The 26,697-nt window shown below is 41.5% G+C and overlaps 1 protein-coding gene across 2 annotated transcripts in view; it reads left to right on the forward strand.

Annotated features, from left to right (window-relative positions):
• ENOPH1 (enolase-phosphatase 1) overlaps positions 1–25,176 on the forward strand; it is a 30,237-nt gene extending 5,061 nt beyond the window's left edge. Inside the window, exons 2-6 of one of the 2 annotated variants that reach the window (XM_054484721.2) lie at positions 12,232–12,333; positions 15,027–15,229; positions 18,727–18,859; positions 21,003–21,126; positions 24,077–25,176. In XM_054484721.2, the coding sequence (XP_054340696.1) occupies positions 12,232–12,333; positions 15,027–15,229; positions 18,727–18,859; positions 21,003–21,126; positions 24,077–24,216 (702 nt within the window). In that variant the 3' untranslated portion in view covers positions 24,217–25,176. Of the gene's footprint in view, positions 1–12,231; positions 12,334–15,026; positions 15,230–18,726; positions 18,860–20,936; positions 21,127–24,076 lie in introns of both variants that reach the window. The other variant, XM_063663802.1, reaches the window with a different exon arrangement.
• The last annotated feature ends 1,521 nt before the right edge of the window (positions 25,177–26,697 follow it).

Below are 26,697 nucleotides of genomic sequence, written 5' to 3' on the forward strand. Positions count from 1 at the left end.
TGTCCAGCTAATTTTTAAAACTTTTTGCAGAGATGGGGTCTCACTGGGTTGTTCAGGCTGGTAAAGCATTTTTAGAAATAGTGAATTCATTCTTGATTATTTAACAGTGCTTATAATTTATGTCCTCTTGTAATGTATTTTAGAAGATAATAATTGGGGAGTGTTGCAGTTGACATCTTTCTTATGAAAACTGCTATATTAAATTATGGTCTTTCTAGGAAGAGAGCTTTGAAGTCTGATAGTTATCTCCCAACTTTGGTTAAACATCCATTTGATAAGTAGTATTACTTCTATTATTGTCAGCATTGAGAAGTGTAGGATGCACACTCTGCCTGCACAATAAAACAGCTAGAAGACCGCCTACAAGGGATGGCACACTGGAAGCATTCTTCTACCTGTGCTATTTATTATTGACACCGGTAACTGTAATAGGGTCTCTTTCCATATCTTCATTCAGTCTACGGATTTAGGCTTTTTCATCCGCAAGGATGGGCTATTAGGATATGCTTTGTTTATAAAGGTGGTGATGAAGGTTAAATAAGATGGAATGCAAAAGCCTTTGAAAATTATGAAGTCCTATAGAAACACTGATTATAATGCAGGAAGTGTCAGACTGGAGGAAATAGAAAGTGCTTAGGAAGGAAGGATTGGTAAGGAAAAGAGGGAGCTTACATTTCCTGAAACCCACCATGCTCCCAGTTACATCTACCATGGTTACTCCCAGTTACTTCTGCTCCTTATTCCCCTACCCAGAAATATGTTAAAAATAAGACGCAGGATATTGTTGATCTCTAAGAATTTGCGGAAGCACTGGAATGGCAGATAAGTAGTTGTTGATGAGTTGATAAACAACTGCCCCCCTCTCCCCAACCTTTTCTGCTGCTTAGGGCACTGTTTCCCAGCTACATTCATGGTAGTACGTGAGAGGATTTTTGTTGACTCAGCTTGAAACAAGATGGGGAGTGTTTGGAGAATCACTGTCTTGCGTACATCAGGAGGTGGATGGAGGCTAGCCTTAGCCTTGGTGGCTCACACCTGTAATCCCAGCACTTCAGAAGGCCAAGGTGAGAGGATTGCTTGAGCCTAGGAGTTCAAGACCAGCCTGCGCAACGTAGCATGACCTCGTCTCTATTAAAAATAAAAAAAGTTGGCCAGGTGTAGTGGCATGTGTCTGTGATCCCAGCTACTCAGGAGGCTGAGGTAGAAGGATCATTTGAGCCCAGGAGGTCAAGGCTGCAGTAAGCCATGATCGTGCCACTGCAGTCCAGCCTGGATGACAAAGCAAGACCCTGTCTCAAAAAAAAAAAAAAAAATGGTGGATAGAAAGAACTTCTGGCCTCCTCTGGGAGGAAGCTGTCCCACCTAGCTGGGAGGGACCTCACCTAGGATTCAGGAGACCTGGGCTGCCTACCACATGAGCCTTAAACAATCTGCTCACCCAGCCACCTGTTAGTTCCCTAAAGCTGGGACTGTCATGTTCATCCTGCTCTCACACAGAATATGTCGTCGTCATCATCATCATCGTCATCATCATCATCATATCGTCGTTGGAACCCAAAGAATCTGCATTAAGTAAATAATTCAGTATGGGCATGGTGGCTCACCCCTGTAATCCAAACACTTTGGGAGGCAAAGGTTGGAGGATCACTTGAGGCTAGGAGTTTGAGACCAGCCTGGGCAACATAGCAAGACCCTGTCTTAAAAAAAATTTATAAAAAAGGAAAGCACCTCTCACTTTGATTTCTGGTTCCTTATTTTTCTAGAACCTTCAGTATTGTGGCACTAGCATAATCTTTCCAGCCTAATCAATCCTTCTTTCCTTTCCCTCACTTTTAATTGAATACCTGTCATGTTCCAGGATATGGTAGGGATCCAGAGTCCTTAAGACCCAGCTGTCACCCTCAGGTTCCTCAGGGAACCTAGAAAGGAAGACAGTTACATAAATAGGTTGCCTTTGCGTAATCAAAGTCCTCTGTAGTCTCGCATTGGCTGTGAGATGAGAGTTCAACAAATTGGGTTTTCCAACTTTCTATCCCTTTCTTCCTTTACACTTTACATAGCTGAACATGCACATTCCAATCATGCCCTTTCTTGCTGCCACCATTCTTCCAGCTTGGAATGTCATACCTTTTCCTCTCCAAGTGTGGGTCCCATGCACTCATTAACTTAAAAAAGATTACTTATTGTGCTAAGTTGTGGGAATATGGAAGTAAGAGCTACCTCTTCTTGTAAAGGACCTATTTAAGCAGAAATTTCAAAGTCCTTTCTCTTCGTCCTCTGCACTTATTGCCAGTACCATGTGTAGTATTTGCTACTGGAGCCAATAGCTGACTTGTTATGTTGGATGTGTGTCCTCTTTTTCAAGCTATGTGGAAGGCTCCTCAAGGGCAGGGACCAGAGCCTCACACAGTGCTTACACATCAGGCATGCTGTACATGCTGGGTGATGGTGATATGCATTCCGGAATGGGTGTGGGAGGGACTGGGATTCAGTTTCTTCCATACTCTGCAATCCTTGCTGTTTCAGATTTCCTCAAGGTGGTACTTTATTATATTTGAACAATTTAACTGAAAGTGTTTCTAGAGTGGCATTAGAATTCATTGACTCAACATTTCCAAAACCTACAAGTTATAGAGGATGAAACCAGCTGATAATGGAAATTAAATGTCATAAAAGAGAAAATTTTATTAACAAAATTAAGATAAAAAGTGAAATATGTTATTTATAGAAACTTGCATCTGTTAATGTAAGACTAGAGGAAAGATTTTTCTACCCCCCCAAATATTCTTCCTAGAAAATTAGTTCACCCTGATTATAAAATTGCAGACAAAGAAGACTATGATATAGAGAGTGAAAGCCCTGATACGCTCCTACCACCCAGAGGTGACCATTAAGAGTTTGATGAATATTCCTTCTGTTTTTTTCCCTAGGTACACAGTAAAGTCATACAGATCTTTGAAAGATATGTAGTCAGACTGATTGAGTAAAAGGGGTTGGGCATGGTGGCTCACACCTGTAATCCCAGCACTTTGGAAGGCCGTGGCAAGGAGATTACTTGAGTCCAGGAGTTCAAGACCAGCCTGGGCAACATAGGGAGACCCCCATCTCTACAAAAAATAAAAAATTGGCTGGACATGGTGATGTGCACCTGTAATCGCAGCTACTCAGGAGGCTGAGGTGGGAGGATCACTTGAGCCCAGGAGGTAGAGACTGTGGTGAGGCGTGATTGTGCCACTGCACTCCAGCCTGGGTGACAGAGCTGGAATGCAGTGGCGTGATCGAAAAAATAACAATTTTTAAAAGGGACACCGATTTTAAGCTATAACCCCTATATTTTAAATACATAGGCTGGATTTTATCTTGCTCATACAGACTTTTAAAATGATACCCTGTGTTTAGCCCTGAAAAGTGCTTACTTCTTCTTTGTCTGATGGGTCTTAAAATTTTCTATCCTTACAGCTTACCCTGTGTTACCACTCCACTAAAGAAAACAAAGTATTCTTTTTTACAATAAAAGGTTATTTTTATATGAAACTTTGATTTTCACATTTATCAACTCATTTGATTTTCAAAACTGGTTTTGTTGGAGGTGCAGGTCAGAAGAGGAGTGGAAACCAACCTGCCCTAATCCTATCGCACCCATTTTCCCATCAGCTCACTAAAGAGTCGTGTGGAAAGTTGGTAGCTTTATCCTCAGAGGCCCTCCTGGATCCTCTCTGGACCTTTCCCAGATGACACCATTTCAGAAAAATGGGTTTCTTTTCGAAGACAGAACGTCTTTAGGACAGAAAGGGGTTGTTTGCCTTCTAGGTATGTGCATGAGGGGTTCATTTCTTAGCTTGATTTTCTTTCCAATGATTCATGATGTGACCTTCTAACAAGTTCCTTTTCTTAAGTCTCAAAAGTGTGGACCTGATACCCCTTTACTGAGTAAAGAGAAACTAAGGCATGCGGTTTGGAAACTAATGGTAATTTCAGCATTGAGACCTTGGTGGGACTTTGGAGCTCACAATCAGACCAGTGTTTGACAGTTAAGCTTGTGTATACTTACTCCAACTCCCTGGGCTGGTCTCGTGTGGGTCCAAGTCGTTGTAAGTTCAGGAAGGTAATTAGATCCCTTTGATGGGGGTAAAGAGTGGGATCTTCACCCCCGATCTGATACGGGGGAGATTCCAGGGATCTGACTCTACAAACTCAAAAAGAAAGACCTGATTGATAAACTATCATCCCAGTTTGTTAATTTGTACTTAACCTTTATGTGCCTCTGAAAAATGGAGGAAGTAGTAGCACCTATTTCACAGGGTTATTATGAAGATTAAAATGACATTATCAGTAAGTTGAGTAAATTTTGAGTGCTTGGTGGTGGCAGTGGTGAGAAGTGATTGGATCTGAATATATTTTGAAGGTATAGCTGATGGGATTTGCTGATGGATTGGTTGGATGTGGAGTTTGAGAGAAAGAGGAGTCAAAGATGACTCTAAGGTTTTTGGCATGAGCATCTGGAAGGATGGTTCTGTCATTTACTGTGATGTGGAGATGTAGGGGGAGGAGGAGGATTAAGGGATGGAATCAAGAGTTTGGTTTCAGACGTGTTTAGTTTGAGAGACTGAATAGACATCCAAGTGGGGATATTGGGTAGGCATTTGGAAAAGGTCCAAGCTAAAGGTAAGAATTTGGGGATCATTAGTATAAATGGTATTTAAAGTCATGGAATTAGATAAGATCACAAAGGAGTGATTATAGATAGAAAAGAGAAGTGCTTGTCATAGTAAGTGCTCAGTAAATATTGGCAGTTACTCCCATTACTATAACTACTTGAATTATTATTGCTGATACTTTATAGGAAATGTTACAGAACTACTGGGTGAACCATAATCTCTCATTTTCTTAGTATGAAACCTCTTTGGGGAATCAAAGCTATATTAGAAATTTCCATAGAGAATATGCTGTCAAGATCCTGGGAGTTAGGTGATCCTAGTGAGTAGTGCTCCTTGAAGTCATTCATCCGTGAGAGCTGGTTGGCTTCAGGTGTTCGGGTTTGATAGGCCTGGGTTTGAGTCATGGCTTTACTCTGCACCAGCAGTGAAACCTCTTTGAACCTCGTTGTGTTCATCTATGAAAAAGGGCTTACTTTGCAGGGATGTTAGGCAGATTCAAGGAGATGAATGTGAGTGCCTTCCTTTTCCCTCCACTGTTAAGGACTAGGACTGGGCCAGTCAAGTTCCCTCTCTGGAACTCATTGGAGATATTGTTTCTTTTGTGCTGCTTCTTAAAACCTTACTCCAATTACTAGCCCTCTTGTACTGATAACAATCCCTTGTTCAGTGTGATTCATTGCACTTAATTAGATAACAGCGTATTGTACTTAATTAGATAACAGCATATCTTTTGTTAATTATAATTTAATCTCCTTAATGGGATTATCTTTTGTCTTATCAGCACATTGATTAATTCATTTTGAGTGCACATGTGAAATCTGATGTTCATTCCTAAGGTTTCAGTTTTCAACCTACATCCCTTGTATGGGTCCAGCCCTGTTTACTCCCATGAAGATGAGGACTGTAGGATTTTAATTCCTGAGACCATGTGGCCCCATGTGGCAGCCAGAACACAGAAACTTCTTGATAGCTCCTACTATGGTCTTCAGGAAGCCTATTTGAGGAGCAATTCTAATACCACAACTGCTGAAACTATCTGGCAGATGGCATGGACCACTCCAAGAAGTAGCAATTCTCATTGTTAGAAGTATTTAAACAAAACTTGGTGTATTAGTCTGTTCTCATGCTGCTAATAAAGACATACCTGAGACTGGGTGGTTGATAAAGGAAAGAGGTATAATGGACTTACAGTTCCACATGTCTGGGGAGGCCTCACAATCATGGTGGAAGAAGAAGGAAGAGCAAAGGGATGTTTTACATGGTGGCAGGCAAGAGGGCATGTTCAAGGGAGCTCCCTTTTATAAAACCATCAAATTGTCGGCGCGGTGGCTCGTGCCTGTAATCCCAGCTCTTTGGGAGGCCGAGGCGGGCGGATCACGAGGTCAGGAGATTGAGACCATCCTGTTTAACATGGTGAAACCCCGTCTCTACTAAAAATACAAAAAATTGGCCGAGTGTGGTGGCGGGCGCCTGTAGTCCCAGCTACTTGGGAGGCTGAGGCAGGAGAATGGCGTGAACCCGGGAGGCGGAGCTTGCAGTGAGCTGAGATGGCGCCACTGCACTCCAGCCTGGGCGACAGAGCAAGACTCCGTCTCAAAATAAAATAAAATAAAATAAAACCATCAGATCTTGTGACAGTTATTTACTCCCAGCACTTTGAGAGGTTGAGATGGGAGGATCACTTAAACCCAGGAGTTCACGACATGCCTGGGCAACATAGTAAGACTCTGTCTCTACAAAAACAACAACAACAACAACAACAACAAAAAAAAAAAAACCTAATGTATTACATTTTCCTAATATTATTATCACAGACATCTGGCAGTAAACATCTGTGGGAAAACTACATGGGAAGGCTAACTTTAACAGAAAAACATGCTAGGTGACAAGATCATCAAAGTAAGTGACTTTGAGCCAGGGAAGAAAAGTGGCTCAGCACAAATGTGGTCTTTCTTCAGATTGATCATAGTATAGCTGATTCAGTACCTGTGCTGATATAGCTCTATTCTCTTGAAGTCACAGTCTAGTCATTCTGATTGGAATTTGGATTTTGCTAAATTTTTCAGTCATACTGCCTCAGATAACTAGCTCTTCTTGTCCATTGCATGTAATTTCCCCTAATTTTATTCTCTGGATACAGCCTTTAATTATTTGTCTTTGTAGGGGTGATTTTATTTAAAACACTGTCAGCAGGCCAGCTTGGTGGTGGCTCCTGTAATCCTAGCACTTTGGGAGGCCAAGATGCGGGGGATCATCAGAGGTCAGGAGTTCGAGACCAGCCTGGCCAACATGGTGAAACCCTGTCTCTACTAAAAATACAAAAATCAGCTGGGCGTGGTGGCACACACCTGTAATCCCAGCTACTCAGGAGGCTGAGGCAGGAGAATTGCTTGAACTCAGGAGGTGGAGGTTGCAGTGAACTGAGATCGCACCATTGTATTCCACCCTGGGTGACAGAGCAAGACTCTGTCTCAAAAAAAAAAAAGAAAAAAACAAAAAACAAAAAAACACTGTCGGCAATCTATGATTTTTTTTAACAGTTTTGCTAACTTTTAGCACTATTAAGGTTATATTTTTATTGTAGACAAGAGATATGCAAAAAAGTTTCTTTTAATGTCATAACCCAGAGAGAACCTTTGTAAACATTTAAGTTCATGTTCTCTCATATTTTGTTCAATGTGTTAAATATCCCCCCAAATAGGATTATGCTGTACATACTGTTTGTAACCTGTTTTATTAATTATTTGTATGATGTGATTCATATTTAGGAACCATCAAGCCACTTAATTGTGTTTGTTGTTGTTGAGACAGAGTCCTGCTCTATCGCCCAGGCTGGCATGCAGTGGCGTGATCTTGGCTTACCGTGACCTCTTCCTCCTGGATTCAAGCAATTCTCGTGTCTGGGATTACAGGCGCGAGCCACCACACCTGGCTAAGTTTTTGTTTTTAGTAGAGAGGGGGTTTCACCATGTTGGCCAGGCTGATCTCAAACTTGTGACCTCAAGTGATCACTGGCCTTGGTGCTGGGATTACAGGCGGAGCCACCGCGCCCGGGCATATGTCTCTATTAATGTTAGAGAATAAAAAGCAACATAAATTTATGTGGGGCTGGGCATGGTGGCTCATGCCTGTAATGCCAGCACTTTGGGAGGCCACAGTGGGTTGATTGCTTGAGTCCAGGAGCTTGAGACCAGCCTGGCTAACGTGGCGAAACCCCATCTCTACTAAAAATCCAAAAAATTAGCTGGGTATGGTGGCTCACTCCTGTAGTCCCAGCTACTCAGGAGGCTGAGGTGGGAGGATCACCTGAGCCCAGGAGACAAAGTTGCAGTGAGCCGAGATCATGCCACTACACTCCAAAAAAAAAAGAAAGAAATAATAGCCCACCAATGGGGCCAGGCACGGTGGCTCACGCCTGTAATCCCAGCACTTTGGGAGGCCGAGGCTGGTGGATCACGAGGTCAGGAGATCGAGACCATCCTGGTTAACATGGTGAAACCCTGTCTCTACTAAAAATACAAAAAATTGGCCGGGCGTGGTGGCAGGCGCCTGTAGTCCCAGCTACTTGGGAGGCTGAGGCAGGAGAATGGCGTGAATGCAGGAGGTGGAGCTTGCAGTGAGCCGAGATCATGCCACTGCACTCCAGTCTGGGCAACAGAGTGAGACTCCAGTCTGAAAAAAAAAAAAAATAAATAGAAATTAATAGCCCACAATATTGCTTTTGTGTTGTTTAATTTGTTTTCTAAAAAATATTAAGTTCTCAAGTATTATAAATCATTTGCATTGTATCGTTCCCTTGGAGGGCTTTTGTTTTATTTATTATTTATTATTTTTATTATTTTTTGAGACAGAGTCTCCCTGTGTCACAGGCTGCAGTACAGTGGTGTGATCTCGGCTCACTACAACTTCTGCTTCCGGGTTCAAGTGATTCTCCTGCCTCAGTCTCCCAAGTAGCAGGGATTACAGGCTGGCGCCACCACATCCGGATAATTTTTGTATTTTTAATAGAAACAGGGTTTCGCCATGTTGGCCAGGCTGGTCTCGAACTACTGACTTCAAGTGATCCACCTGCCTCGCCTTCCCAAAGGGCTGGGATTACAGACGTGGGCCACGGCGCCCGGCCGGAAAGCTTTTAAAGTAGTTTCTTTATGTAGCTGTACTCTCAGCACTATTCTTTTTTTTTTTTGAGATGGAGTCTCACTCTGTCACCCAGGCTGCAGTGCAGTGGCACAATCTCGGCTCACTACAACCTCTGGCTCACTACAACCTCCGCCTCTCGGGTTCAAGCATTTCTCTTGCCTCAGCCTCCGGAGTAGGTGGGACTATAGGCGTGCGCCACCACGCCCCGACTAATTTTTGTATTTTTAGTAGAGACGGGGTTTCACTATGTTGGCCTGGCCTCTCAGCACTATTTTTAGGAGGTACCTTTTATTACCCGTTTTCTTCAAAGGAGATGAATAAATATTGTAACAACAGTTTGAATTTTATTAATTCTATGACCTTTTCATTAAAACAACCACGTGACCATAAAGCATATCCATATTTGAACTTCTAAACATTTACAAGGCAACTTTTTAAATTAGATCTTCAAAATTTCATGGCTCTTTCAGTAAGCTATCACTGAGCTTTGTAGAGTAATATAAATTGCTGCTTGCACAGTATCCCCTGTAACATCTAGTGGAATTTAATCATATTCCCCTACAAGGCAAATAACTCTAGTTCTATAGCTTTTTGTTGTATGTACTGCTAAATCATAACAGCTCCTTAAGTGCCTGGTGGACTGAAAATATTCGCACATTTATTTGTAGAATCCTGAGTTTATTGTAGCATATTTGTCATACTATAGTGTTCTGAAATTATCTGTAGGTGGATTATAACTGAAGTTAAAACGTTTATTGTCAATGGGTACTGTGGTTTATGCCTGTAATTCCAGCACTTTGGGAGGCTGAGGCGGGATGATTTCTTAAGCTCAGGAGTTCAAGACCAGCCTGAGCAACATAGCGAGATCTTGTCTTTACAAAACATTTTTTAAAAAATTAGCAAGGCTAATTACAGGTGGTGCACACCTGTAATCCCAGCTACTCAGGAGGCTGAGGTGGGACAATCTCTTGAGTCCAGGAGTTCAAGACAGGAGTGAGCTATAATTGTCACCACTGCATTCCAGCCTGGGCGACAGATCAAGACTCTGTCTCAAAAAAAAAAAAATTCTTATAATATATGATAGTACATGCAGGCTATTTAATAAGCAACTTGAAGGCATTGTATTTGTCTTACAGATACTCTCAATAAGTATGTTGAAAGATTGGATAAAATTTTCACAATTTAGTTGATTATTCCACGTACATACTTTTATGCAGTAACACTTTTGCACTAAAATAGTACAGTCTGCTAACATGTTAACTGCAAATAATAATAATAATAATTATTTTTTTTTTTTAGAGTAGGAGTCTCACTTTGTTACCCAGGCTGGAGTGCATTGGTGCAATCACAGCTCACTGCAGCCTCAGCCTCCTGGGGTCAAGTAATTCTCCTATCTCAGCCCCTCCAAGTAGCTGGGACCACAGGTGTGCATCACCATGCCCAGCTAGCTTTTTAATTTTTTGTGGAGACAGGGTCAGGCTGGTCTTGAACTCCTGGGTTCAAGTGATCTTCCTGACTTGGCCTCCCAAAGTGCTAGGATTACAGGCATGAGCCACCATGCCCAGCAGCAAATAATATTTATAGTCCAGGTGTTATACTAAATTCTAGCCTCATTGTCTAGCTTTTGTGATGACTTAGTACAGTGGCACATTTTATAGATGAGGAGAGGGCATATTGGATGATCAGGAACTCCAAAGTAATCTCCAACTTCTAAAGCTGTTTCCGAACATTCAATATTGTTTGAAACCTTGCACCTTTTATTTCCTTGAGTTCTCTGAGAAGAATGGCTTCATAACTCCAGTGTTCTGCTCTCTGTAGGCCTTCAGGAAAGTTGAATGAGTAAGTTGGTTGTGCTTGTGATTTATCCTCTGGGAACTTCTCTGCTATTATTTATCATGAAATTTGGGTGATCCTTGCTCAGTTTAACTGCGTGTGCTGGAGAATATGTTAAGAATATATTGCCAGGCACAGTAACTCACGCCTGTAATCCCAGCATTTTGGGAGGCTGAGGCCGGTGGATCATTTGAGGTCAGGAGTTCAAGACCAGCCTGGCCAACATGGTGAAACCCTGTGTCTACTAAAAATACAAAAATTAGCCGGGTGTGGTGGCAGGTGCCTGTAATCCCAGCTACTTGGGAGGCTGAGTCAGGACAATCTCTTGAACCCGGGAGGCGGAGGGAGGTTGCAGTGAGCCAAGATCTGCAGTGAGCCGAGATATCACCACTGCACTACAGCCTGGGCAATAAAGCAACACTCCATCTCAAAAAAAAATAGAAAGAACATGTTAAGTGGTAAGATGCCAGGTGCTTTCCATTAGACGGTCCAATCCTCCAATGACTTTGGCTCGTATTAGTCCTATGTAGCAAATGAGAAAACTGGCTCAGGAGCATAAGTTATTTGAACACAGCTAGTAAAAAGCGGAGGTAGAAGCCTGACTGGGAAAGAAATTCCTAATGCATGGATTACTGACAGGTTATTACTGAATTGTTTTGCATATCCCCTTTTTTTTTTTTTTGAGACAGAATCTTGTTCTGTCTCCCAGGCTGGAATACAATGGTGGGATCTCAGCTCACTGCAACCTCTGCCTCCTAGGTTCAAGCGATTCTCCTGCCTCAGCCTCCTGAGTACCTGAGATTACAGGCGCCCGCCACCACACCCGGCTAATTTTTGTATTTTTAGTAGAGACAGGGTTTCACCATGTTGGCCAGGCTGGTCTCAAACTCCTGATCTCAGGTGATCTGCCTGCCTCGGCCTCCCAAAGTGCTGGGATTACAAGTGTGAGCCACCATGCGCGGCCGCATATCACTTTCTTATAGGATGCTCCAAAGGTAGTCTGGTTACCAAGAAAGAGTCATGGTGATCAAGTTTGTTTGTTTTTTTTTAAAATACTTGTCATGCATGGACATCATTCTTTCCAGCAGATTATTTGAGTGATATGTACAATAATGTGGTATGCATGGGAGATAAAGCTGTGAGCAAGACACACTTAATCCATGTCCTCAAGGACCTTTGGTCTAGCCATCTAGTTCCGTAGTTGGGAGAATTTTTCTGTAAAGGACCGGACAGTGAATATTTTAGGCTTTGCAGGCCCTATGGTCTTGGTTGCAAATACTGAATTCTGCCATTGTGATGCAAAAGTAGCCACAGACATTATTTAAATAAATGAGTGTGGCTATGTTCCAATAAAACTTCATTTACAAAAATAGGCGGTGGACTTGATTTGGCCTGCAGGTTGTAGTTTGCTGACTCTTGGTCTAGTTTATTTGTTTCTTGGCCTCTGTCTCTCTTTCTTGCTCATATTCACAGCAGCAATTTTCATAAAGAGTTCCATTGATTTATTTGTTACAGTTATATAGGTAAGATTGTGGAAGAACCGGATCTTGTACAACTGATAAAAGCTAACTCTTGTATTTTCTTTTACTTTTTTATCCAGGACATTTTATTTCCTTACATTGAAGAAAATGTTAAAGAGTATCTGCAGACACATTGGGAAGAAGAGGAGTGCCAGCAGGATGTCAGTCTTTTGAGGAAACAGGTTGGGACATTTCTGTCTTAAATTCCCAAGCTATCTTAGAAATGAGGGTATCTGGAGATTTAGAACATGCTCTGAGCATTTTGTAAAATAAGTGCCCTGGTTTGATAGGGGATGGAAGTTGCCTGCTTAGGAATTCACAGTACATAATTAAAGGCTGGATCATGTCAGTTTGTTGTTTCTGGAGTTGCTTTTTGGTTTTGTTTGTTTTTTTTTTTTTTTTTTGAGATGGAGTCTCGCTTGGTTGCTCAGGCTGGAGTGTGGTGGTGCGATCTTAGCTCACTGCAACCTCTGCTTACTGGGTTCAAGCGATTCTCCTGCCTCAGCCTCCCGAGTAACTGGGACTACAGGCACCTGCCACCATGCCCAGCTAATTTTTTGTATTTTTAGTGGAGATTGGGTTTCACCGCATTGGACAGGCTTGTCTAGAACTCCTAATTTCAAGTGATCCACCCTCCTCGGCCTCCCAAAGTGCTGGGATTACAGGCATGAGCTTACCACCCCCAGCCCACCGAGAAAGGGCTTAAGTTTGCAAATATATGATATTTTTAGGCAATTTAAATAGCTCTAGAAAAAGGCAACTCTAGGCTGGGCACGGTGGCTCACACCTGTAATCTCAGCACTTTGGGAGGCCGAGGTGGGTGGATCACTCAAGGTCAGGAGTTTGAGACCAGCCTGGCCAAAATGGTGAAACGCTGCTTCTACTAAAAATACAAAAAATTAGCCGGATGTGGTAGCGGGAACCTGTAGTGACAACTCCTTGGGAGGCTGAGGCAGGAGAATTGCTTGAACGTGGGAGGCGAAGGTTGTAGTGAGCCGAGATGGCGCCACTGCACTCTAGCCTGGGCTACAGAGCAAGACTCCGTCTCAAAAAAAAAAAAAAAAAAAAAAAAAAGTCTGTTCTGGGTAGAATGCAAAAGGTTTTGATCAGTCTCTACATTTTTTTATTAACGTCTCTATATTAGTCCGTTCTCACATTGCTGTAAAGAAATACCTGAGAGTGGGTAATTTTTAAGAAAAGAGGTTTAATTGGCTCACAGGTCTATAGGCTATAGAGGAAACAGCGGCATCTGCTTCTGGGGAGACCTCAGGAAGCTTCTAATCATGACGGAAGGCAAAGCGGGAGCAGGCGTCTCACATGGTGAAAGTCAGGAGCAAGAGAGTGGGGAGGGGACGTGCTACACACTTTAAAACAACCAGAACTCATTATTGCGAGGACAGCATCAAGGGTGATGGTGCTAAATAAACCATTCATGAGAAGTCTATCCCCGCGATCCAGTCACCTCCCTCTAGGCCTCACCTCCAGCATTGAGGATTACATTTCAGTGTGCCATTTGGGTGGGGACACACATCCAAGCTATGTCATTCTCCATATGACAGTACTTCATCATTTTGCACTCCCTCCTTCCCTACTGCAAGCCCCTGCTGCCCCCTCTGCAGTGCTCCTGGGTCCTCACACCCACAATCCCCTTCCAGACTCCTCACCCCAGCTCACTCTGGCCCTGCCCTCATACCTCCTTTGGTCTCCTGTGCTTTGTTCTGCCCTCTTCTCCCCACCAGTCATCAGTCTGTCTTTTCCTTCCGCATTGTGTGCTATGGAACTCCTGCTCTGTTGTTTTTCTTGTTAAAATTGCTTCAATGGCAAAGATCTTACATGGTCTGCAGAGCTAACTCACTGGCAGTTATTTTCTAGTTAGTTCTATATTGGATACTGTGGAATGCTCTCTGTAGATGTTTTACTGTTAGGAACTAGGATTCAAAATGTAGTTATGTCCTTTGGGCATGGAATATTTGGGATTTTAATTTTCTGGATAACTCAGGGTTAATCTGAAATACAGTGAGTCCTTACTTAATGTTGTTTTTAGGTTCTTGGAAACTGACTTTAAGTGAAATGACACTTAAATTTCAATTTTCAATTTTAAACCAACTATAACAAAACCAATTTTTTTCCACATAAATGTTATAACAAAATGATGTTGAAGGAAATGACATTATTTGAGAAGGTCATGTCACTTGAAGTCGCAGTTTCCAAGAACCTTTCAATGATGTTAAATGAGGACTTACTTTACTTTCCTTCCTTACCTTTTTTTGTTGTCAAAACCTTGTTGAAACATACATACATAGTCTCCCATTATTGTATATAAATATGTACACATGTATCTTTAGAAATTGGACTGCTTTGTCACAAGGTCATTGTTCTAAGTGGCTACTAGGATTTTTGCAAGATGTGGGAGATTATAGGAGACTGAGTGTGAACCAACCTCATTACTTCACTAGCTTCTTTTCGCTGAATTCCAGGCATAAACTAATTTATGAGATTTTCTTTGTTTCTTTCTCAATTAGTTATAGTGCAGAGAAAATGATCAGATTGAGTTAAAGTCCTGGTTTGTTGATCCCAGTAGTGAATCAACAAATCAAGTCTTAATTCTATCATTATGTGCTCTCTCTTCTCATATACAACATGCCTCTCAGTTTAAATTTCAGCTTTTAGCAAAAGGAAAGGTAATATAAATTTATTAATCCAGGTTCTTTTAGGAATCATTTTATCAGCTCCAAAGTGTATATGATGTTTCAATTTGCAGCCATACTAGGGCTAATGATGGAGAAAGTTGTTCTGCTGGGTTTTTGGGTCTAGTTTTAAATGACTCTTTTTTGAATAAGCAAAAAACAAACATCATGTTGTTTCTGACTTAAAGGCTGAAGAGGACGCCCACCTGGATGGGGCTGTTCCTATCCCTGCAGCGTCTGGGAATGGAGTGGATGATCTGCAACAGATGATCCAGGCCGTGGTAGATAATGTGTGCTGGCAGATGTCCCTGGATCGAAAGACCACTGCACTCAAACAGCTGCAGGGCCACATGTGGAGGGCGGCATTCACAGCTGGGCGCATGAAAGCAGAGTATGTGCTTGAGTCAGCCTAAACATTTCACCAGTCCCAAATCCAAATATGTTTTTTCACCAGTCCTCTCTTTCCAGCGTAAGTCACAAGATTGGTAAAACAGATAAAAATCCACATTCTTTTTAGTCTAACAAGTGAGCTTTGTTTCATTTTTTCAAAACTGGGCTAAAATATTTCAGCTGACTAGATTAGCCAGACCTGCCTGTCCGGTCTTGTGGGTTGATTGAAGGACTTGTCAAAGTCTCCGTTTAAAATAGCTTCCTAGAAAATGGTGACTTCTTGAACTAAGTCATATTTGATTCTTAGCACATGAGTGACAGTTCCGTTGGGCTGCTTCCCTGGACTGTTAATTACCTGCTTTTTGCTCTATGAGACATAGGAAATTTTGTGCCCCATCATGTTGAGGTTACTCAGAGGATGTCCACACTACCACGTTCTTCTTTGCTCTTTTGAGCAACTTCCACAGATTCTTTGAGTCTTGGTTATGGAGTTCCTAATAGCACTCCTGCCTGAGGAGACTTTTGAGTATTATACTACTGAGAAATTCTTGATTGTTTCAGACAGGGTCCTACTCTGTCAGCTGGAGTGCAGTGGCATGATCATGGCTCACTGCAGCCTTGACCTCCCCCAGTTCAGGTGATCCTCCCACCTCAGCCTACCGAGTAGCTGGGACTAGGCATGTGCCACCATGCCCAGCTAGTTTTTGTATTTTTAGTACAGATAGGGTTTTATCATGTTGCCCAGGCTAGTCTCAAACTTCTGGGCTTGAGCAATCTGCCTGCCTTGGCCTCCCAAAATGCTGGGGTTACAGGCGTAAGCCACAATACCTGGCCTATTTTTTTTTTTAGAGCTGGGGTCTTGCTCTGTGATCCACACTGGAGTGCAGTGGTGCCATCATAGCTCACTGTAGCCTTCAAGTGATCCTCCCGCCTCAGCCTCCTGATTAGCTGGAACCACAGGCACGCACCACCACACCTGGCTATTCAAAAAACATTTTTGTAGAGGTGTGGTCTTGCTATGCTGTCCATACCATATTGCTGATAAATTCTTTTCGTTTGTTTCTGTTTTTGCTTTGAGACTGAGTCTTGCTCTTGGCCCAGGCTGGAGTACAGTGGCACAATCTCAGCTCACTGCAACTTCCACCTCCTGGGTTCAAGCGATTCTCCTGCCTCAGCCTCTGGAGTAGCTGGGATTACAGGTGCCTGCCACCATGCTAATTTTTGTATTTTTAGTAGAGATGGGGTTTCACCATATTGGCCAGTCTGGTCTTGAACTCCTGACCTCAAGTGGTCCGCCCCACCTCAGCCTCCCAAACTGCTAGGATTACAGGTATGCGCCACCCCTCCCGGCCTATTTTTGTTTTTGGAGATAGTCTTGCTCTGTTGTCCAGGATGGAGTGCATTGACACAATCTCAGCTCACTGCAATCTCCACCTCCTGGGTTCAAGCAATTCTTGTACCTCAGCCTCCCAAATAGCGGGAACTACAGGTACGTGCCACCACACCTGGCTAATTTTTTGTATTTTAGTAGAGACAGGGTTTTACCATGTTGTCCAGGCTGGTCTTAAGCTCCTGAGCTCAGGGCAGTCCACCTACCTTGGCCTTCCAAAGTGCTAGGATTACAGGCGTGAACCACCGTGCCAGGCCTGCTGAGAAATTCTTTTTTTTTTTTTTTTTTTTTTGAGACGGAGTCTCGCTCTGTTGCCCAGGCTGGAGTGCAGTGGCATGATCTCCACTCGCTGCAAGCTCCGCCTCCTGGGTTCATGCCATTCTCCTGCCTCAGCCTCCCAAGTAGCTGGGACTACAGGTGTGTGCCACCACGCCAGCTAATTTTTTGTATTTTTAGTAGAGACGGTGTTTCACCATGTTAGCCAGGATGGTCTCAATCTCCTGAGCTCGTGATCCACCCCGCTCGGCCTCCCAAAGTGCTGGGATTACAGGTGTGAGCCACTGCACCCAGCCGTGAAATTCTTAATAAGACTTTGCCTCTAAGGATTTTAGGCCACTGCCTGCTGTAAACCCTAAGATCCAAGATTGTTTCCAGCTGCATATATTTCTTTTGTGTTTCTGTCAAATGAGATGTTGTTTCTTTATTTATGTACTTTATGAGGAGCTTCTACCTTTTAAAGGATAGACTGGAATTTCAGGATATGCCAGTGATCTGGGAATATCAGCCAGGTTCACTTTGTAAAGCACTCAAAAAAGTGGAGACAGGAGACTGTGCACCCGGTAGTTAGCCCATACTTCTCTTGGTCTTGGTTACTTAATTATACAACTAACTGCTAAAGACAGGAAAAATCCTGTCTCCATGAGTGGAAACTAGTACTCAGAATAACATACTTATATGTGTACTGGTTTTGAATACGTTGATCTCTTTCCTTCAATTAGTGCAACATATTAAGCATGTTAATACATATAAAGCGGAAGACTCCACTGACATTTTCCAGGTGATCTTTTAGAGATGACTGGTTCTACAATCCAAGTTCTTTGTGCTTCTCTTTTCACCTTTCTCCTGTGATGTTAATTTCCTCCATGAATATGGAAAACACTGTAGAATTGGTAAAAGAGACTGAGTGTCAGAAGTCAGAAAAAGACATCTTTTGCTGACTGGTTATTGTGAGTTGGTACAAGTCTCAACTGATTTGTTATGTAATTTTTTCCCCATATAATAAAACGTTGTTTTCTTAGTTCTCAAGAAATGCAGGCCAGGTGCAGTGGCTCACGCCTGTAATCCCAGCACTTTGGGAGGCTGAAGTGGGTGGATCACTTGAGTCCAGGAGTTTGAGACCAGTCTGGGTGACATGGCGAAGTACCATCTCTACAAAAAATAAAAAATAAAAAAAATAGCTGGGTGTGGTAGCATGTGCTTGTAGTCCCAACTGCCTGGGAGGCTGAGGTGAGAGGATCACTCAAGCCCAGGAGGTGGAGGTTGCAGTGAGCTGAGATCATGCCACTGCACTCCAGCCTAGGCAACAGAGCAAGACCCTGTCTCAAAAAAAAGTAATTCCATTTTCTAGCTAATCATAAATTTATAGCTTTGAGCCTTCAAACTTTGTTTTGATTATTTTGGGTGCAGATCTTTCTAAAAGCATTTCCATGCTTTCTTAAAGCACAGTGGACATAATTTAACCTTTTCTTGTCATGAAGAACATCAAAGATTATATTATATTATTGCTGTTGTTTGCTTTTTTGAGTTCTTTGGGAATTTAAAAAACACTTTCCCATTTCATCCTTTTATCCGTGGTCCCTTTTTACTGTCACTAGTGGCTGTCTGTTCAAAACTATCCTCCTTTCCACATAGATTGTTGCTTCTAATCTGCTGTGAGCCTGGAACTCGGGCAGTATGTTTATTAGAACTGCAGGAGTTTATAGTCTCAGGGAGCTGCTTCTCAGGTTACCATTTGGGCACAAAGAGAGAAACATGGCATCTGTTTTGACAGGTTTTCATCTGGCTAGATGAGGTGTTTATGTATTTTAACTTAGTGGTCTTCCCTCTAGGTTCTTTGCAGATGTAGTTCCAGCAGTCAGGAAGTGGAGAGAGGCTGGAATGAAGGTGTACATCTATTCCTCAGGGAGTGTGGAGGCACAGAAACTGTTATTCGGGCATTCTACGGAGGGAGATATTCTTGAGGTAGGTTACCTAGTTTACTTTGTTTTTTTGACGCTATCAAAGCATAAAATAATGAATGTTAATGGAAAACTAATTGGAACTAATAGAATGCTTTTTTTTTGGTTGTTTAAAATTAGGTAAGAAGAAAATAATCACTTTTAATTACATTGTATTTACAGTTTCTTCTATATAAGGTTGTTATATAAAGTGTATTCTGTGTCTTGAAAAATAAAATCAGTTAGGATGCAAAATAGGATTGTGCACAGTCCTGAGAAATATATAAAGACTTTTTGAATACAGCAGAGAACAAGGTGCACTCGTTTGTTTCTGGCTCTTTGAAGAAATATAGATTTTATTTAAGAAGAAACAGCATTATTATAGGAATTTTATTTAAGAAGAAACAGCATTATTATAGGGGAACCAGGCACATTTTTAAATATAATAAGTTAAGGTCGTCACCTGTTGCATTTCGTGTACATGAGAAAATTCTTGCTAGTCCCTCTGTGTCATCATCCCTGCGCCCCCTGGAGGTTGGGGTGATCAATGAAAGAAGTGACTACATTTAGGGTTTTAAAAAGAAGTGCTGATTAGCTGAATATAGACCAAACTTACAATAGGTAACTTGGAATATAGACTTAACTTAAAATAGGTTACTTACAATAGGTAACTTGACCAGATACTTTTTAAAAATCAGTATTTACCGGCCGGGTGCGGTGGCTCACGCCTGTAATCCCAGCACTTTCAGAGGCCAAGGTGGGCGGATCATGAGGTCAGGAGATCAAGACCATCCTGGCTAACATGGTGAAACCCCGTCTCTACTAAAAATACAAAAAAAAAAAAAAATTAGCCAGGCATGGTGGCGGACGCCTGTAGTCCCAGCTGCTCGGGAGGCTGAGGCAGGAGAATGGCTTGAACCCAGGAGGCGGAGTTTACAGTGAGCCGAGATCGCGCCACTGTACTCTAGCCTGGGTGATAGAGTGAGACTCCATCTCAAAAAAAAAAAAATTTACTTATTTTAACTTACAATAGGTAACTTGAATATAGACTGAACTTACAATTTTAACTTATAATAGGTAACTTGAATATAGACCGAACTTATAATAGGTTACTTACAATAGGTAAGTTGGCCAGACAAATTTTTAAAATAAATATTTATTGAGCCCCTACCATATGCAAAGAACACGTTGGCTTTGGAGGTTGTCATATTCTAATTTTAGTATTTTCCTACTTTCTGTCTTATTTTTAAATCAAATATTAATAATGAAACCCTTTAATCATTGGTGACTGTTCTCTTAATACAGATACAACTTCTTTTCTGCTTTCTCTGACAATCATGACAAGACAAAAGTACCTACGGAGTTCACTAATAAGAATTTTACTTTCTAGTTACCAAGTGAGGCAAACTGCGAGAAAAAGAAAATAAGCAAAATCAATCTTAACTTAAAAAAAAACAAACCTTAAAATTACTTTTTTTTTTTTTAGCTTCCCATTGGCCAAACCCAGTTTGAGTGCTTACTATGCTTGTTTTTAGTTTGTGAAAAGTTCTGAAAACATTCAAAAGATCACATCTTAGTAACTGACCCTAAATATGGACTTATTTTAATTACTGTTGGTCAAATTAGCAAGTTACAGATTTGACTCCAATTGTTTCCAAGAGGGCAGAGACATAGACGAGCCCTTGGGTAGAATTTCAAAATGTTTTAACTAGAAAATGAGAATTTCTTGTAAGTAAAATAATAGTTATTCATGAGGCAGGTTAGAGAAATTTTTTCATTGTAAGATTAAAGAACAGTGCTCAGAATCTTTTATCAGGAGTAAAATTCAATCCAGTAAGTAGTTTGAGTGCAAATCATCTTTAAGGGTAGGATGTAGGGCATGTTTATTTTAAACTATTTCAGATGTAAAATGAATGGTAGTGAAAACCAGGTAGATTGTAAAATGATCTTATGTATGTTGAGCTGGTGGTTTTCTTCTTCCAAATGTCTGTTACTATAAAATCTTTATTTTTACTTTGTATAGCCTCCATAAAGTTCCCTATTAAGTAGATTTTCAGTAAATACTGAACGAATGAAGTAACTGTGATTGTCATGTATTTCAGAGAAAGGCATACAAAAACACTGCAAGTGTGTTTGTATTGCCAGTCTTTCCCCTTCTCTTTGTTCAGCTTGTTGATGGTCACTTTGATACCAAGATTGGACACAAAGTAGAGAGTGAAAGTTACCGAAAGATTGCAGACAGCATTGGGTGCTCAACCAACAACATTTTGTTTCTGACAGATGTTACTCGAGGTGAGTAATAGACTTCTTATATTATATACTCCAGGATATGAACTGAGCCTGGCACTACAAATACATTGCCTCTTTAAAGAAAGTTTATATGGGGATCCTTGAAAAATAAAACAGTTTTACAGTTTTATATAAAGAAACAGTGTCTGGTTCAAGTTCATGTTTGAATTAAAAAAAAAGAAAAAACAGCAGTGAAGGCAGGCATGGTGGCTCATGCCTGTAATCCCAGCACTTTTGTGGGCTCAGGCAGGAGGATTGCTTGAACCCAGGAGTTCGACACTAGCCTGGGCAACAATGTAAGACCTCTGTCTCTACAAAAAAATTCAGAAAGTTAGTTGGGTGTGATGGCTCACTCCTGTGGTCCCAGCTGCATGGGAGGCTGAGGCAGGGGCATCAGTTGAGCCCAGGAGGTCGAGGCTGCAGTGAGCCATGTTTGCGCCACTGCACGCCAGCCTGGGTGACAGAGCACGACTGTCTCAAAAAAGAATGAACCAACTCTGGGGGTTGCACGTGGGGAAGTGGCATTGAAAAGACTAACTCTTCTCATTTAACTCCTTGTCCATGATTTCCCACCCATCGCTATGTACACACACATACACACTGTGACACAAGAAATTAACAGGAAGACTTAGAGGAATTGTCATGGGAAGGAGCATGCAAGTGGGGGTGTGAGTATAAGGGGTGGTTAGTTGAGCCAGCCAGTTCTGGAATTAAATGCACAGTTCAATTTGTGATCCCCAGACCTTTGCTCTATCTCCATATTAAGAGTTATAACCCCTGTCCTTAGACCACTTACAGTTTCTTCATATTCTTGTGTTTAGCCACTTAGTCTTTGTATTTGGGATCACATAGTACATCTATAATTTCAGATCTTTCTGTTCTCACTTAAGCCATTTCCTCAGTTGCAGTTGTAGAAATTATTCCTAATTTTAGAGAATAGAAATAATCCCTAAATTGGCTTCAAAGTGAAATTAGCTCCCTTTGATTCTCTGTAAGGCGGTTTTATTCCAGCCCTTCATCTTCTACTGGCCCCATACACACTTAGGTGGTGGGGCCAGAACTTGGGTCATCGGCAGCTGGGATGAGGCAGGGAGCTGTCTGCCTGCTTGCTCTTTTCTCTCTCTCTGGTCCTGTTTTGGTACCACATGCCCAGACTTCCACTGCTGAGGCAGAATGAAAAACTAAGTTAATATCCTAAATAATGGCTGGGCGCGGTAGCTCACACCTGTCATCCTAGCACTTTGGGAGGCCAAGGTGAGTGGATCATTTGAGGTCAGGAATTCAAGACCAGGCTGGCCAACATGGTGAAACCTTGTGTTTACTAAAATACAAAAATTAGCCAGGCAGTAGTGGTACATGCCTGTAATCCTGGCTACTCGGTTGGGTGCTGAGGCAGGAGAATTGCTTGAGCCTGGGAGGCGGAGATTGGGATGAGCCGAGATCGTGCCACTGCACTCCAGCCTGCGCGACAGAGACCCTGTCTGAAAAAATACAATAAAATAAAAAATAAAATCCCAAATAATACCCAAGTATGAAAAAGTGTCTCAGTATTACAACAGTAGAACAAATAGATGCTTAGGGATAAAATGTGCCCTGTGGTGAATTAGATAAGAAGCCTGAATATGGAACGGCCACTTGTGTCAAGTCCCATGTGGATTGTGATGGCTGAACTTGGTCATATTCCCGGGTTGCCAGTCACGATGAAAACTTTGCTCAGGGCAGTCAGGCTAGGAAGTAGGGGTGAGTGGCAGGTAGCTGCCTTTCTCCAATGGCATCTCAGAGGTGGTCTGAAGAAGACATTCCTACACAGAGAGGGGAGTCTTGAGTACTGTTTGCTCTGGGAAGGTGACAGGCCCTTTCACAGGCAGAACAGAAAGCAGGCACTTGAGGAGGTGGGTGGGTGGAAGAAAGAGCTCAGCCCCAGTGTGTCTCCTGGGAACTTCTTAACTCTTAGCATGACTGCCCTTCAGTTAATCTATTCAGGTGCTGTGACTCTTTTCCAAAGGCTGAGAAACTATTGGCGATTACTCTTACACCAAATCTAAATTCCATGGGATTTATATATATATATATTCCAGATTTCTCACCGGTTTTGTTCTATCTGTCCTAGTAAGCGTCATCTCTCTTATCACAGACCTGTATCCCGTTTCCCACTCTTAACTTGCTCCATTCTAGGCTGGGACTATGACATGTTTAGGGTCTGGAGGTAAGAGCAGATATCTTGGGCTGATTAGACCATAGGATTCCATTTGTCCCGTTGTCTTTGTGTTTTTATTTTTTTGATACAGGGTCTCACTCTGTCACCCAGGCTGGAGTACAGTAGTGCAATCTCGGCTCGCTGCAGCCTTGACCTCCTGGGCTCAAGCAATCCTCCCACCTCAGCACTCTTGAGTAGCTGGGACTACAGGCACACGCCACCACGCCCAGCTAATTTTTGTATTGTTTTGTAGAGATAGAGTTTCGCCATGTTGCCCAGGCTGGTCTCGAACTCTTGGACTCAAGTCTGGTGTTCAAGTGAACTCTTGGGTCCACCGTGCCCAGCCCCATATCATTTTAATTGGTGTTACCAACAGCCTGTCCTTTGGGAAACAGCTCAGTTCTCGGTGCGGGCTGATGGGAGGAAGTGGAGGAAAGGTGTAGGACAGAACATGGCTCCATCCTTCTGCATTCATAAGTACTTAATAAAGCTCAGAAGTGTAGGATACACTGCCATTCTCTTCTGTCAAGTACAGTTACGTATTTTTTTAAATTTTATCATGGAAAAATTAAAACATACATAAAAGAGATAATAATATAGTCAACCCCAGGGTGCCCATTTTTTAGCTTCAACAGTTATCAAATCAGGGCCAAATTCATTTCTTCCATCCCCACATTCCCCTGCTGACTTTGATGCAAATCTCAGACATCATTTTTTGGTGTTTCTGACACACACACATCCTTTGATTTTTCACAGAGGCCAGTGCTGCTGAGGAAGCAGATGTGCACGTAGCTGTGGTGGTGAGACCAGGCAACGCAGGATTAACAGATGATGAGAAGACTTACTACAGCCTCATCACATCCTTCAGCGAACTATACCTGCCTTCCTCAACCTAGAGAAGGGTTGCTAAGGCAGACCGTACTGTTCCCCAGAGTTGTCCCTGTAGTGTCTAGGTTTATTCTAATGGTAAAAGTAACTTACTTAAAAAACATATGTACACATATGTATGCAAGTATGTATATATGTGTATGCTCAGATTAACTTCCACAGGTACGTAAGTGAAAGAAGTCTCAGTTCAGTGAACACAAAACTTATTTAAAGATGCTTTATATGTAGAAATTGTTTCAAATCATACTCTAACCCTTAGTGAGGGCAAAGTGTAGTTGATAGAAGAAATTGCTAAATACCTATCTAATGTGCTGTGTTTATCAAGTCGTGTACTAAAATGGAAAGCTAGTTTTGAGAAATTATTCAGAAGCTTTGTTATTTTAAAAATGAAATATTTCAAAGACTTATTTCTAATGATAATTCATTGCCCTTATTGTGATTTAGAAGATTATAACAGCTGTATTTCATATTTGCCTCCTTATATATATCAAAGACCAAGGTATTTCCTTCTGCTTCAAAAGAGCAAAATTGGGAAAGAAAACTCACTTGAGTCTTGATCAAACAAGTGTCTTTTACTTAAGAAGAAACTTGGTAATCATTGTGGCACCCACAGCAAGCAGTTGCCTTACCAGTGAAAAAGGTGCACTGATGTAACATCTAAAACAGAGATGTGGTTCTTAATGTTTAACAGAACAGTTCTAATCCTGCCAGGTGTTATCATTATAGATTTTATAGTTGCCTTTCTAACTACTTAGCACAGTTTGAGAATATGTTAATTGCTATTTACTATTTAAAAAGTTTTACTGAAATCAGTCCATAAGATTAAGATGAGCCCTAATATGTGAGATTTTCCTCTGGAATGGATGTGAGAAATGTAAATTTTATAACGGCAGTATTTATCCTGGTTTAATTCTAATAGGATGTCATGTTAATTTCATGTTGTGATTAATAAAAGCATTTTTTCTTCACTCGGTTTTATATAGGTTCCTGAACTCTATCCACATGCCGCCATAGCAAAAGAGAAATTGAAAAACAAGAATATTTAGCTCTTATCTTAATCGTGTATGATGTGTGTGTTTTAATGGAGTGCCAATGGCAATTCATGGTTATTATTTGAGTTATGTATACATATAAGGTTACTATTCCATTTGGGTAGTAAGCATTCAGGATATGAGTAGAGTTCCTTATATTTTTGAGAATCTTAACTTTGAGGTCTATAAGGTAATGCTTGAAGGAGGGAGTTACTATCCTAACTAATCAAGAAAAACTCATGAATCCTGGAGGAGCAAATTTAGAAATGCTTTGAATAAGGAAAAAGAAGTCTTAGAACTATGAGAGGACAGGGGATATAAAAGATTTTATGTTGATAATTTTGATCTAGTAGCCAATTAAGAAATCAAGAGACTATGAAAATATATGAATAAAAAATAAAGGAAATGAATTTAGGTACATCTTAGAAATGGGAATAATTTGTAAATGATGATAAAACCACAAATGATAATAAAAGGATGAACTTAATACCTTTTTTGGAAAGTTCATAGGCAGATGGCAGAAAAGGGTATATCTTAATGATATTTAAGGAGTAGTTGGAAAATGAAGAAATGAGAAGATTAGGCACTAGGATCTAGATTAGAAAGGAATTGAATAAAAAGGAAGGCACACAGCATCTAGCCAGCAAAGGATTGAGGTGGAGAGGCATTTTACCGCCCATGTACACTGAGTAAGGAGGACAGAAAATAAATAGATTTCAGGAATTAAGAGAAAGTTGAAGTATCAGATTTATTTTGCAAAGTAAGGGAAAAACTAGTTGAATGGAATCGTTTTTAGATCCTAGGAAAACCATTCACAAATGATAGAGAAAGTTCTTCACAAATGATGAGAAAGGTCTTCACAAATTCACAAATGATGGAGAAAGATAAAGTAGATTGGCAAGAGAGGAAAAATACCTATCACTTCCAAAAAGAGGACAAAGGCACTAAATTTCCTCAGCCTCTTGTTTGCAGAGAATACGGGGGACAAAAGCCTCTTAAAGTCGTGGCTCTTTTTATTCCTGTTTATTAATCCAGATGTACTTCTGTTGTTCTCTTTCCTACAGTAGCACTGATTTCCAATCTTGGGTCAAAGCCCAGGTTGGTTTTTTAGAAGAGAAGCCCTTGACAGAAAATTCTCTAATCTTATCAACATTTCTGGAGTAGCAGGACTTCCTTTTGGTCTGGAAAGCTGGTTTTAGTTGCTACGCAGAATGTCAAATATGTAGTTGCACAAGGAAAGGTTGAAAGCCACTGGCTTATTGCCAGGGCAGATGCACGGCAGCCTTTCCCCAGCAGATGGTGCTGTTTCTCCAGACTTGATATCAAGTATGAGGCTCCACCCCCCCACCCCACTCCCCCACCCACCGCCCCGTCGCCCGCCAAATACAGCAGATGGAGCTAAGAGAGAGAAAACTATATTTTGTTTATCCTTACAAGCCAAAAACTTGATGTTGCAAG

This window comes from Pongo pygmaeus, chromosome 3 (assembly GCF_028885625.2).
Source record: "Pongo pygmaeus isolate AG05252 chromosome 3, NHGRI_mPonPyg2-v2.0_pri, whole genome shotgun sequence".
Lineage (NCBI taxonomy): Eukaryota > Metazoa > Chordata > Mammalia > Primates > Hominidae > Pongo > Pongo pygmaeus.